General features: G+C 32.7%; 1 protein-coding gene across 1 annotated transcript in view; it reads left to right on the forward strand.

The window, feature by feature from the left end:
- Positions 1 to 14,045, forward strand: part of tsnare1 (T-SNARE Domain Containing 1) — a 243,443-nt gene that overhangs the window by 105,408 nt on the left and 123,990 nt on the right. Inside the window, exons 5-7 of the mRNA XM_056474611.1 lie at positions 1,525 to 1,615; positions 1,830 to 1,904; positions 2,459 to 2,515. Coding sequence (XP_056330586.1) covers positions 1,525 to 1,615; positions 1,830 to 1,904; positions 2,459 to 2,515 — 223 coding nt within the window. The remainder of the gene's footprint in view (positions 1 to 1,524; positions 1,616 to 1,829; positions 1,905 to 2,458; positions 2,516 to 14,045) is intronic.

Here is a 14,045-nt window from a genome sequence, read left to right on the forward strand (position 1 = left end):
ACTCTTGTATCTGAAGGTAATTTATAATATAACACTGTAAAAAATGGCCGTGAAAAAACTGTAAAAATGCTACGTAAAAATCTGTAACCTGGTTAACAGTATGTTTCCTTAATATATACGGCGAATAACTGTAAATTGACTTTCCCAGAATTCCCTGCATGGCACATCACCTTTTATGCTTTTTGTTGACATCACTATGGATCTTTTTAGTTGTTTCCCCATCAGTTATGTACATTAGAGATTTATGTTACATCTAATGTTGATAAACAATGTTTATTTCATGACTTTAATTTTATGCGTGTTACCATACTGATGTTTAGTAGCTGTGTGAATGACACTGAGCACCTTCTATACACTGATACACTTTTCTACTTGTGGGAAAAGTTGTTTGTGATGATTATTGGTTCGTAATGTAACTTCCTCATCACCACCAGCATATGGCTGTGTTAACATGTCTATATGTGTAACAAAAGATGTGTAAATGTTGGTCATTCAAAATACAGAAATATTAGCTCTTTAAATTAATGAAATACGGCAGTTTACTGTAAAAATTAGAAATTACTTTTACGGTTTGTACCGTATTTTTAATGGTAAAATACTGGCAACCACAGCTGCCGGTTTTTACCATAAATTTTACAGCGAATAATACTAATACTAATATTGTTTTATCATCTCATGATCTCTGAAAAGAAAAAAAAAAATTTACACTAAACACTTTTACACTTACACTTAAAAAATGCTTTGTTTAATGCGCATACTGGAATTTGTTCAGCAAAAGTGTTTCCATCGTAGATTATGTGCATCTTATTGAATAAAAAGTTTATTCTACTCAGTTATGTGCATAAATTTTTTTATGCGCATCTTCAAAACTTATGCGCATCTTGTCGTTTCCTTCAACCCTTTTTTTATGCGCATATCCAAAATGCACATAAAATAGGTGGATGGAAACATAGCTACTGTAGTCTATTAAACATGAACTGTTTATGTGACTCTTCATTGGCCTGGAGCCCTGTGCATTGGTCCTGTTCTTCAAGACAGTTTCCCTTCATTCCCTTTTATTTGTGCAACTATAAACATCATCTTCTGTAAGCAGTCTTGATTTCATCAGCTCTGTTAATGCATTCACTACAGCAAACCTCTTTTTGTGGCGTGCTACCTTTCTTCCGTTTGATTTTGCTGTCTCTGTACACAACGTCTAATCCTTTGCTTTTCCTCCGGGGTGGCAGATTGACTTCTGCCTGGAGCCTAAAGCCTGCCTGACATCCTCTGAGCTCTGCAGCCACAAAACACAGTCCCTCACTGCACAATGTTGTTCCTCTGTCGCGCAGTCATTAATATTGATTTGCTTAATTGGTTGAGCTTAATCCATCCAATAGGGCTGTAAACCTAACCCAGCTTGGAGAGCATTGCACCTTGGGATAGCTGATGAATTGTTTTGAGTCATTTTCTGTGGTTTGTAAAGCATGATTAGCTATCTTTTCACCCTTCTCGCTCTCTCTCTGTCCTCTTCTCTCTCTCTTTCAGGCATTCCACACAGCAGCAGACCAATAAAGTCATAACAAGCACAAGCCAACTTGTTAAACAACTCACTGACATCATCAGCGGATCCTCACGGGTAAAAGTCGTGACTTCTCTAAATCTGCCATTTTTCTTTGTTTACTGGAACTGTTGTCCTTGTATATGTGCATATACAGTGATGTTGGTTTTATCTGAACATGGTGGAGGCTTTCCTAATAAAAAAAATAAATAAATGTTGTCATGTTAAAGTTATAGTGTTGATATTGACCGAGTATTCATCTTAAAAGCCATGCAATTTTGTTTCTCCACAGCAAGACAGGCTCCGTCTGACGAGACTCAAAACAGAGCTGTCAGATTCTGTCCAGCGATATGGAGAACTGCAGAAGGTACAGTACACATAAAAAACAGATACAGATTACAGTTGAAATCAGAATTATTAGCCCCCCTGTTTATTTTTATATATATATATACATGAATGAATTAATAAAAATAAATACATAAATAGATGTATATACATACAGACATGAATTTCCTCCATTCCTACAGTCAAGATAATCTATTTAGATAGTCTATTTTTTAGTATTTTATGACAGCATCTGCAGAAATATTACATGATTTTTAACTGCATTATAATTACCCAGAAATACCATACCCAAAATAGGTATATCGTTTCTTTGTAAAATTGAATAATTGCACTTTTTTCAGACCAACAAATATCTCTGTGGTGAATCTGCTGAACAAGTGTCATCACAGTAACTTCTGATCTATGAAATTTATTATTAAAATAATCCCCTACAGAATGTGTGCAGCTCACTCGTGCAGCGAAAACATAAACCAGTGAATAAAGAATCCACTGAACTTCTTTTTTTTTCGTTCAGCTGCTGTCACACGTCTGGCTCTATTTGCATATTAATGTCATTTCCCCCCTCTTCTCTTACAGAAAATTGCAGATCGTTCGAGGGCCCTGCTTCCTCCTGCACAAAAGGACAGAAAACAGGTGAGTGGGCTTCAGTATCTCATAGTCCAGAGAGAATCCACTTCTTCCTCTTTGTTCTTTGGTGAGCTTTCCCACATCCCTGTGACAGTAAGATAAAGAGTGTGACTGCGTGTGTGATTGTGCGTGGATGAGGAGCTCTTTGATGCTCCGCTTTTTTCACCACTTCATTTTCCAGCAGGTCAGATATTGAAAGTCCAAGCTTCCTGTCACTTAGAAACCTCAACCCTCATTTTTTATTTTGTTGGGATTCAGTGTGTTTGTGGTACAGTCTTGTGGCGGAGAGGAGGGGGTCAGAGATCAGTGCTAGAAGGAATACAGATTCACAAGAGGTGCTATATGGCTTAACTCCATCATGTCCCTGTGAAAAACATGTTTAGAAGGTGTTTACACAACACTGTTTTCAACTGAAAAGGAAAATCTTTTATGCATCTTGACTATTCATTTACAAGATCATTTTGCGGAACTAAGAATAAAAACTTGATACTGAGAAAACATAAAAATTGTCCAGTGTTTAGTACATTGTCATAGAACACACTAAACATATATCAACTAAGCTGAAAATTGTCTTCATTCATTCATTCATTCATTCATTTACACAGAGCTAGGGCTGGACTGGGCTTCATGCTCATGTATCATCCACATTTTCACTTCAAATCAGTTCAAGTGATCACAGACAATGCAATTAATATTTGGAAGTTGGAGCGATTATTGGATGCAATAGCCTAGTTTTTTCTTTCTTTATTTTTTTTGCTGCGCTACAGCATGTCAAGCATCACTCATTCACTTTCCTTTGGTGTATTCCATACATTTCAAGGGGTCGTCTTAGCAGAGTGAACTGCCAGTCGTAACTACAACATAGGCTCATTCGGAAAACTTAGCCCTATGGTCAATCTGTGTTTGGTAAAACACTATCGGTTGCATTTAGGGAAGGGGGTGGATGGGGTGATTGGTTGGTTGGTCAGCCAGTCAGTGAGTCCACAGCGGCCTCTGGTGGATTTACGTGAGAAGAGCATGTGCCAATGGCACTCGCGAGAGAAATTTGAGATCTCAAAAAGCGTACACAGCGGCCTCTGGTGGATTTGCGAAAACAGAAACTGCAAAAAACGTACCTCGTACCTTAAGAATGGTTAAAAACTGAATGGTTAAAAACTTTTTACATGAAAAAAATTGCTTTACAATTATTGGTTTCGTTTTATTTTACATTATAAACGTAATAATAAAATAAAGTATTGTTAATTCTGTTTCATAAAAAACACTTCAAAAAGTACAGATTAAATAATTGTTAAAGTGCCGAACTGGGGTGCGTTTCCCAAACAACGACATAACTTGCGCCTGAACTATCATAGTACGATGCATTGTTTTGGAAAAGAACAATGTAGTGACGAGTGTTTCCCAAAACCCGTAGTTTCTCTGTCGCTGAATCATCATTTGAACCACGTTAGTTATAACGTGAGACGCCCATAATGATGCTCTAAACGGGGTAAAGTAACAACTTTAGAGAAGAACCCCGTAATTTTTTATTGTTTTACACGCACACGCATTTAATAAAAATCCTAAATTTGTTTTGGTAAAAACAAGCACTCATTTTCATATTAATTGAAATATATGTAAATGGCACAAATAGGGCCCATGTTTCCTTTACAAATATTATTGAGACTATTCCATAGTCTATTCTAAAACACAAAATCACTTACAAAAGCTAACACGTATTCTAATCTGATATATAAATTATGTCAATAAATAAATAATGAGGCGATTTATTAAGAAATAAATTTAATATTTATTAGGAAATGAAAAAATCCTACTTTAATAATATTAATGATGATGATGATGATGATGATTATTATTATTATTATTATTATTATTATTATGAAGTAGGATATTGTTTTTTTGTTTTTTGAAAAGTCTACTTTTACAATTTGACACATGCAAACCACTGCAGAAATGTTCTAACCAACAGGCCCATGTCATATACAGTGCACATACTTATAAATAACCTACTATAAATTAAAAGCTTTAAAGTATGCTTTGGAGACGTAACATAAATTCCACTTTTAAATCATAGGTCACCTATAGCTTTCATCATGAGCCACGACTGACTTCAAAATGACATCAATGCTTTCAAAGTGCACTGCGAAGGGAGTGCAATTGTAAACATGAAGATCGCTAAAACTAAAGTGTAAAAATACTTTGAAAGCAAATTACACCTAAGGGTGATGACTTTAATGCTTTAAAAAAAAAAAGTTAAAATGTTAGAATGTTCTAAATGAATAGGGCATGGGGGGATAACTGGCAATACAACACAGCCAGGAACTTTGTTTCTAACTACAGCTCCAGAGTTGTAGTTGAAAGCATAGAAGTTTGCGACGCAGTCTGCGAATGTTCATTGGAACAACGAATTTGGAAAATACCAAATCAACTAACTATGTTTGTAACAACACAACTTGCGACCTCAGTTGGCTAACGATGGTTTTCAGAAATGCACCCCAGATAAGTGATATTGATAAAAGTAGTAATACAGTTAAAACCTTAATGATACCCATCTCTACTTGTATGGGTGTTTCCAGTGCTTGGATGCAGCTGGAAGGCCATTCGCTGTATAAAACATATGCTGGATAAGTTGGCAGTTCATTCCGCTGTGGCGATCTATGACAAATCAGGGACTAAGCCGAATGAATAAATGAATAAATAATTACATTAAAAATAAAATAACCATTCAATAATCGAAATTGAGGTAAAGTATTCAATTAATCAAGGTTTAATTATTATTTTAGGTCATTTCATCCAGCCTTAAACAGAGCTTTTTCTGAGACCCAGGAAAACAATTTAGTGAATTTCTCTTAAACCCTACAATGCCACATTTTTAAGTCTGGATGTCCTTCACAGAGAAAAATCTGACAGTGTACCAAATGTTTGGAACTTTCACTATAAATATTTACTTTTCTTGATCTTTAAAAAATGGCTGTAATTTAATTGCCAGGTTTAACATTGTTATAAAAAATATGATACTATTTTTAATCATCATTTAAATCTGACATTATTAAACGTGTTTGTCATAAATAAACATCACTTAAAATCATCATGGACTTTCAAATCAAAATACAGGGTGATTCAAAAAGAATACCACAACTTTGAAAATTTGTATTTAATCAAAGAAACATGATGGAACCTTGGGTAATTAATCAAAGTGAAGAGCACTTCACGTTTTTCAAAAGTTTAGAGAGAGCTTAGCTCTCCTTTTCTTCTTTGCAGAGTTGTCGATCAAAGTTGTGGTATTCTTTTGGAATCACCCTGTCTATGACTTTTTGCTTTGAAACAGGATATCAGTTCCGTACATGTAGTGGACACCAGAACTAAAAGCGTGTTTAGTACACATTTTCGGCGACACAAGTGGTAAATGGGGAAATTATATTTCATTGTTTATTATTATTCATTTCATTATTTCTACTATGGAAATCCTCCCAATAATTATTCCATTATTGCATTTTTTTATTCTATTTCATGCTGCCACAATATTGCATTGATATGTAAAAAAAATGCAGAAACAGTGTATAGAGGTGCAATGGAAAAAAAAAACCTTTATGTCCACTTTACACACAAATATTACTGCATAAAGCAAAATAATATGCCAAATAATTTATCCATCCATCTATCTATCTATCTATCTATCTATCTATCTATCTATCTATCTATCTATCTATCTATCTATCTATCTATCTATCTATCTATCTATCTATCTGTCTGTCTGTCTGTCTGTCTGTCTGTCTGTCTGTCTGTCTGTCTGTCTGTCTGTCTGTCTGTCTGTCTGTCTGTCTGTCTGTCTGTATGTATGTCTATCTATCCATCTATCTAAAGACAAAGTAGGCATAGCATGGCTTTTCATAGTGCAAATCAATTACATGATTATATTATTGATATGATAAATGCCTGCCAATGGCTACTAGCCCTTTGAGAGTGGAAAAAAAAACAAGTTAAAACTAAAAATACAAATTATATCTGGTTCAGATAACCAATTCTTCAAGTAGTTTTACATGAATTACTTTTAGAAAACCTTAATTATGATCGAGGTTTTAATTTCAGGTTTCAGGGTTCATTAATAATATCTTAAAATATCTTATTGGTTTGAAACGATATTAGGATGGTCACATTATTACCCTTTTAATGAACTCTAGCTTCATGTTTAAATGGGCAAGATGACAAATCTAAAAATTGCACAATTTACCTTTTTGTGTGTTTCTTAGGGAAGTTGCTTTTATCCCAGTTGTTTTAGTCATTTTGGAGCTCAACAGTGTCTGCATTTACTTTTATTATACGCTATCAGACCTAAAAGGTACTACAGCTATCACCAAGGCTGTACCTTTTCAAAATATGCACCCTATTTAACCCATATTAGTACCTTAAAGTGCACCTGAATTGTGCATTTTAGTACCTTTGAAAAGGTAATGGCCGGGTTAAAGCTGTTGTATAGAAAAGATTGTCGGCACCTTACATGAAATTGTTCTTCGTGCTCCAATAAAAGCCGTGTAGAGTTCTAGCGACACAAGGGCAAGAAAATGACGACAGAATTGTCTACCAAGAAAATGGCACAAAAAAGTACAAAAAGAAAACATTTTGTGTAGAAAAAACAAGATGTCTCAAGAATGATCACCGATTATTTGAGGAGTTTCAGTTGATGAAACGCCCTAAAACTGCCATTTTTTTTAAAGATTCTATCAAACTTCAATTTTCAGTTCAGCTGAGGTGGCTCAGGGATGCACTGATGATTGAAAGCGTTGACTGAATGATAGCTATTGTGCTCAATATTACCTGCCGTGCAGCAGCAGCTCAGATTGGCTCAGCTGGCATGTAACTATAGCACATACGAACGCAGTCTCGGGTCTGTTAAAACCCTTTGTTATTCTGTTCCCTTCACTCCTGTCGTCTCTAGAGATGCTGCTTTTATGTGAGTCTCTGTCACCTGTGGCTGTGTCTCTGATCTTCCCGTCTTCTTCCACAATTCCCTCTGGAAACACCAGAGCAGAGCAATCAAACAAGGATGTGTAGTTGTAATATGAACAGCGAGAACACATCTAAAATAAACAACCCGCCGAGTTGTTAGTCGGTAGTGAGATTGTATTTAGGAGTTGTTTGATCTGCCTGAACATTTTTTTTTTCTGCCCAAGCTCAAAAGAGAACAGGTTTGTTATCAAATATGGCAATCGGATTACAGATAGAGCAACATGATTCCTGAATGTGACTTATGTATTAATTTCCCTTTGTGTTTAATGAAAAGGATAACATTGCACTTTTTGCCTATAAAATAACCAACAAATTAAATTATTGAATAATTTGTCGGTTTTATTTTTAAATCTTCTAAATTTATTTGTAAATAAGTATATTTATTATAATATTATAATATAATATTTTTTAAACAAATTTAAATTCTCAACTTTTTACTAGATTATTTTATTTAAACAAATTTGTTTAATTTGTTACAAGGTAACACGCTGAAATAAATGAATGAATGAATGAATGGATAAATAAATAAATAAATAAGAACAGTCAAACAGAATGTGTATTTGTAATCTGAAATCCTGAAAGAGTGAGTTATTAAGGAGAGTGAGTTATTAAGGAGTTTAATGGAGAACAGGGTTTAGTATCAGCAATGGCAATCTGAATAAATGTTTGAATGAATTAAAAAATTAAGTATTTTTGTTATTTATTATTGGTGTTTTTAAAAGCAACATAGTTATTTTAATATTTCTGATTGTTTTATGAATTTTTTTTTATATATATAAGAACAATCAAACATAATGAGTACTCTTAATCTGAAATCCAAGAACACATCCAAAACAAACAATATGCCGAGTTGTTAGTCAAGAGTGAGTTATTGAGGAGTTTAATGGAGAACAGGGTTTATTATCAGCAATAGCAATCTATAAGATGATTCATGTACGTGACTCAAAATTATAAACAGAAAATCACAGTGGTATATAGGCTTTTAATAAAGTACTCATGACGAGCCATATGCTTTAATTAATCTCTCAAGCTCAAGTTATTTTTATCTCGCAAGCGAAAAGTCTTTATTTCTCATTCTATTTTTGTTCTTTGGATTGATTGATTGATTGATTGTTTGATGGATTGCAGTTGGGATTTTATATATTGCAACAGTTGCTAACAGGTTTCTAGAAACTAGGTACTAGGTTATAAAATAAAATCAAACAAAACTAACAGGTGATAATTTTAATGTTTATCCTTTTTTATTTAACATGTTAAATGTGCTTTTGTTTTAATAATAATAATAATAATAATAATAATAATAATAATAATAATAATAATAATAATAATAATAATAATAATAATAATAATAATATAAAAACAGCATTAACATTATTATTATTATTATTATTATTATTATTATTATTATTATTATTATTATTATTATTATTATTATTATATTCAGTTAACATAATACATACAGTATGTAACATGTAGCATCTTGCACTCCCCCAATGTGGATTACCATTTCATGCTATAATTTAGTTCTGAATTTTGAGCATAATGGATCCACTACTTCTAAATACAGCATGCCAATACTTAGTGAAGCAAAATAATTGTCTTTCCCACTTGTTTAACCTTTTGCTTTTCTAACAAGGAAAAAATGCTCTAAATAACCAGAGACCCGTGATTTATAACAGAAGATGCTCATTCCTTTGATTGATTGGAGGAAAAAAATTGCATTGAAGTAAATGTCTCACTGTTCGCTATAATTACACCATCTCTCAGCTTCAAGATTTTAAGTACTCAAAGTTCTGTTTGAACAAACGCACAGTGCCATTTGTAAGAAATCTGTTGAAGTCACTGCTATATGAACGCAAGTCCTCAAATCAGAGTTACATTACATAATAGCAATTTTGTTTCTCCAGAGAATTTAGATTAGTGAGACGTTTTGGAGTAAACGCTTTAAACTGGGAATATCCCATCTAAAATGAGTCATGCTGATCCTCTGACTTAATGTGATTTGGATCCATGCCTTTATAGGAGACCCTTCTCTCTGCATCAGAGTCTGCTAACAGGGCAGAAAATGAACACTCGCCAAATGGGAGGAAAAATTACACTAAAAATGTGTGAGTATATGCCCTACGTATATGAGCTAGGCAATATATGAATCAGTGTTATTCACCACTTGGCCAGTAACTTATTATTATTATTATTATTATTATTGCTATTTATAATGTTTGCAGTGCATGTGAACATTAGTTCAATGACTTAAAAATCTGTCATCAACAAGAGGGATGCAAAATAAATAAATCTGCCTATTTTTAGTTCAGAAAAACGGCAATAATGATAGTCTAAAGTAAAAATAATTAATTTTATTAATTAAATATGTGTATAAAAAAGTGTAACTAAAGTTGGAACAGAACAAAATATTTTACAAAAAAATACTTTGTGAGACAATTATGAATGTGAGATGCAGAGATGAAGATTAGAGAACGGTTTTGTGGTTATGCAATTGTCATGGAAGGAAGCTGACAACGGAGTTGGGGATCCACGTGCAGTTTTATCTAAGAGTAGTTGAACAGGCAAAACTCAATAACAGGAGCAAATGGTTACATATGGGTGAAGCAAAAGAATGGTCGGGTTACAGGCAACAAGGTTGGTCCAGGCGGCAAACTGCATAAACAAAGGAACAAAGCAAGGGGTGAAACATTGCAAGGCAAGGAAAATGGTCGTAATGTTCACAAACAGCCAAACAAGACTCAGCACTGATATGTGTGTCTATGCTGTTTTTAAAGTCCATGTAATCAGTTCATCATCATCATCATCATCATCTTCCGGCCATGTGTGTGTAATCAATGTCAAACAGGAACCGGTGTGTGTGAGGTGCATGTTGGGAGTTGTAGTTTATATATATATATATATATATATATATATATATATATATATATATATATATATATATATATATATATATATATATATATATATATATATATATATATATATATATATATATATGTGGTGTGTGTGTGTGTGTGTAGTACTCTAGTAATCAGCAGTTCATTGGTCACTGTAACAATAATGGGGATAATAGTAGCAACAATATTATTTTTAGTAATAAAAATATATATCATAATAATGATATATGATGATGGTAAACATTTTTGCAGTTAAATAGAAGTACAATGGTTTCAGAATTGTTTTAATTTTTAATAATAATAATAATAATAATAATAATAATAATAATAATAATAATAATAATAATAATAATAATTATTATTATTATTATTATTATTATTATTATTATTATATTAATAGTTACTATTATTATTATTATTATTATTGTTGTTATTATTATTATTATTATTATTATTATTATTATTATTATTATTATTATTATTATTATCGTTATTACTATCGTAATAATATTAATAATAATAATAATATTAATAGTTACTATTATTATTATTATTATTATTATTATTATTATTATTATTATTATTATCATTAATATTATTATTATTACTATAATAATAATAATAATAATAATATTAATAATAATAATAATAATAATAATAATAATAATAGTAATTTTAATAGTTACTATTATTAGTATTATTATTAAAAATCTAAACAGTTACAAAGCCATTACTATTATTATTTTTGTTATTATTATTATTTTATTATTATTATTGTTGTTGTTATTAAAAATTTAAAAAAAATTCTAAACCATTATTATTATCGTTATGATTAGTAGTGGTAGTATTATTATATTTTAAATAATAATAATAATAATAATAATAATAATAATAATAATAATAATAATAATAATAATAATAATAATAATAATATTAATTAAAACATATATATATATATATATATATATATATATATATATATATATATATATATATATATATATATATATATATATATATATATATTTATATATACAAAAATAATATTAATAACAATAATAATAATAATAATAGTAATAATAATGTAAATGCATGGTACATTTTCAGTCACTGGTCAATGGCAAATGTGACAAATATTAGTGTATGCCCTGCCTGTATCTTTAATTGTACTTTGCAAAAAGAATGATAACAATACGAATGATAAGCATAAGAATGATAACATACTCATTTCAAAAATAGGAAAAAAGTTAATTCAAATATAATTAAATTCAGAACGGAATAAACTAAATTTCAAACCATCCACCTGAGCTGCAAAATACAGATGAGTTGATCATTTGTGTTGCCAGCAGATGAGAAAACCCCTCTACAATCCACTCTCTGACCTCGCAGACAATGTTATCCTCTGTGAGTGGGATGACAACAACCGTGCAAAGCAGAAGATGCTCTTCGCAACACCATTATGCTGGATCGAGATGCATTGGATGTGCTAATTCTGATAGGGAAGAACACAATGAGTCATCCAACACATTGCAAAAATAAATAAAGAAATAAATAATAGCACGCCTCAGGCCTTTATCAATGTCATGCATATGCAAGTTGAGAAATTAGCAGATCAATGTGGCCCTCGCTAAGTGACCAACTCCTACCTCCTCAACCTTCAGACTGATGGAGAATTCAAGCTGAACGACTAACAGAGGCGGCCATTCGTCTTCTGCAGAGTCATTATCATTGGGTTCTGTTCACAGCATAGCAACGTCACTTTGCCATTATATAAGATGTTTACTAACAGTTGTTTCATAGCTTGTATAGATGTTTGTGTCTGCAATGCTCTGATCTGAGTAGAGGTGTTTCTGGGGTCAGGATTTGGGCTTTAGTGTGTACAGTATGTTTATAGAGTCTAATTTCGTATTAGTTATACTCACAAATTTTTAAATTAGTGTTAGAAGTCATTTTTAAGTAAATGTCAATTTTATACAAGCTAAATTAAAACAAAGATCAACTGAGGTCAAAAGGGACGTGGCCAAAATGTGCGTGTTATTTTGTAATGACTCAGCAGCCTGTATTCCTTTATTCTGCTTATTCTACTGTTACCACACACAAACGTTTAAGTATAAAAATGTTGAATAGTGTTGAATGTTTTAATCACACTTATACGTACATATTAACCACTTTAAAATGTTGGAATTTTATCATTTTGTTAAATTAAAACCCATTTAACTTCAGTGCATCCGGAATATATTTGGAAAGTACAAGGGTTGCCCAATGACCCACAATGACCTAAAGCACACCGCCTAAATATCTTCATAACAACTCAATGAATGTCCTTGAGTGGCCCAGCCAGAGCCCAGATCTAAATCCTATTGAACATCTCTGGAGAGATCTGAAAATGGCTCTACACCGTCGCTTCCCATCCAACCTGATAGAGCTTGAGAGGTACTGCAAAGAGGAATAGGCAAAGCTTCCCAAAGACAGGTGTGCCAAGCTTGTACCATCATATTCAAAAAAACTTGAGGCTGTAATTGCTGCCAAAGGTGCATCAACAAAGTATTGAGCAAAGGCTGTGAATACATATGTACATGTGATTTTTCAGGTTTTTATTTTTAAAAAATCTGCAACAATTTAAAAAAAATATCCTTTTTCACATTGTCATGGGGTACATTTCACATTGTCATTGTTATTGTGTGTAGAATATTGAGGAAATAAATGAATTTGGACTGCATGTCTTTGGACTGGTGGGGAAACCGGAGCACTCACAAACACGGGGAGAACATGCAAACTCCACACAGAAATACCAACTGATCCAGCCGAGGTTCGAACCAGTGACCTTCTTGCTGTGAGGCAATTGTGCTACCCATTGCCCCACCATTTTATGTAATTTTTTAATATAATTGAAGTGAATTTTGCAGTGAAACCTGCAGAAACCCTGTAAAGGGAAGTTTATTTATAAACTAATTTCGAGAGGATCACGTGCTTATGATTGACACGGTTGGCCCCGAGTCAAACTAACGTACGAACCACCAATCAGATGATTCCTAACTCAGTATAAATAACCAAGCATCTTACCTTTTAGTCATCTTCGTCTTGAAGAAGGAAGCTGTTTCCTCCCACAGTCCAAAAACATGAGACATAAGTAAATTGACTAAACCAAATCAACACCATATTCAAATTCCACCAGCAACACACCACCTTAGCAATCCTTAAGCAGCAGAGGTGGGGGGAGGGTGTTTCTCGAGATCTACCTGAGCTCAAACTCCCCTCTCGCCATGCAAACGGGAGGGAGCCCCGGGCTCGAGGATCTCATGAGCTCAGGGCTCTCTCCCGGGACAGCATGCCAAACTAGCTTTACCAATCATCAGCTAAGTGTGAACTGAGATCTAAGATGTGGTACACAATTGATATCACAAAAAATATAATTGTTTAGGGTAATGACTTCATAAAACATGATGACAGGCATTCAATTCTTAATTTTAAAATCTTAATAGAAGCTCTGAATGTAAATATGACAAGAATTCAGTTCAGCACAGTCTTATATGAATGGTCAGAATGATTTGTCGTTGTAGTAGTTATAGACATGATCTAGTAACCCGACCACAATTTAAGGTGATATTACAAACAAACAAACAAACAAACAA

The sequence above is a fragment of the Danio aesculapii genome, chromosome 16, assembly GCF_903798145.1.
Source record: "Danio aesculapii chromosome 16, fDanAes4.1, whole genome shotgun sequence".
In the NCBI taxonomy this organism is placed as follows: Eukaryota; Metazoa; Chordata; class Actinopteri; order Cypriniformes; family Danionidae; genus Danio; species Danio aesculapii.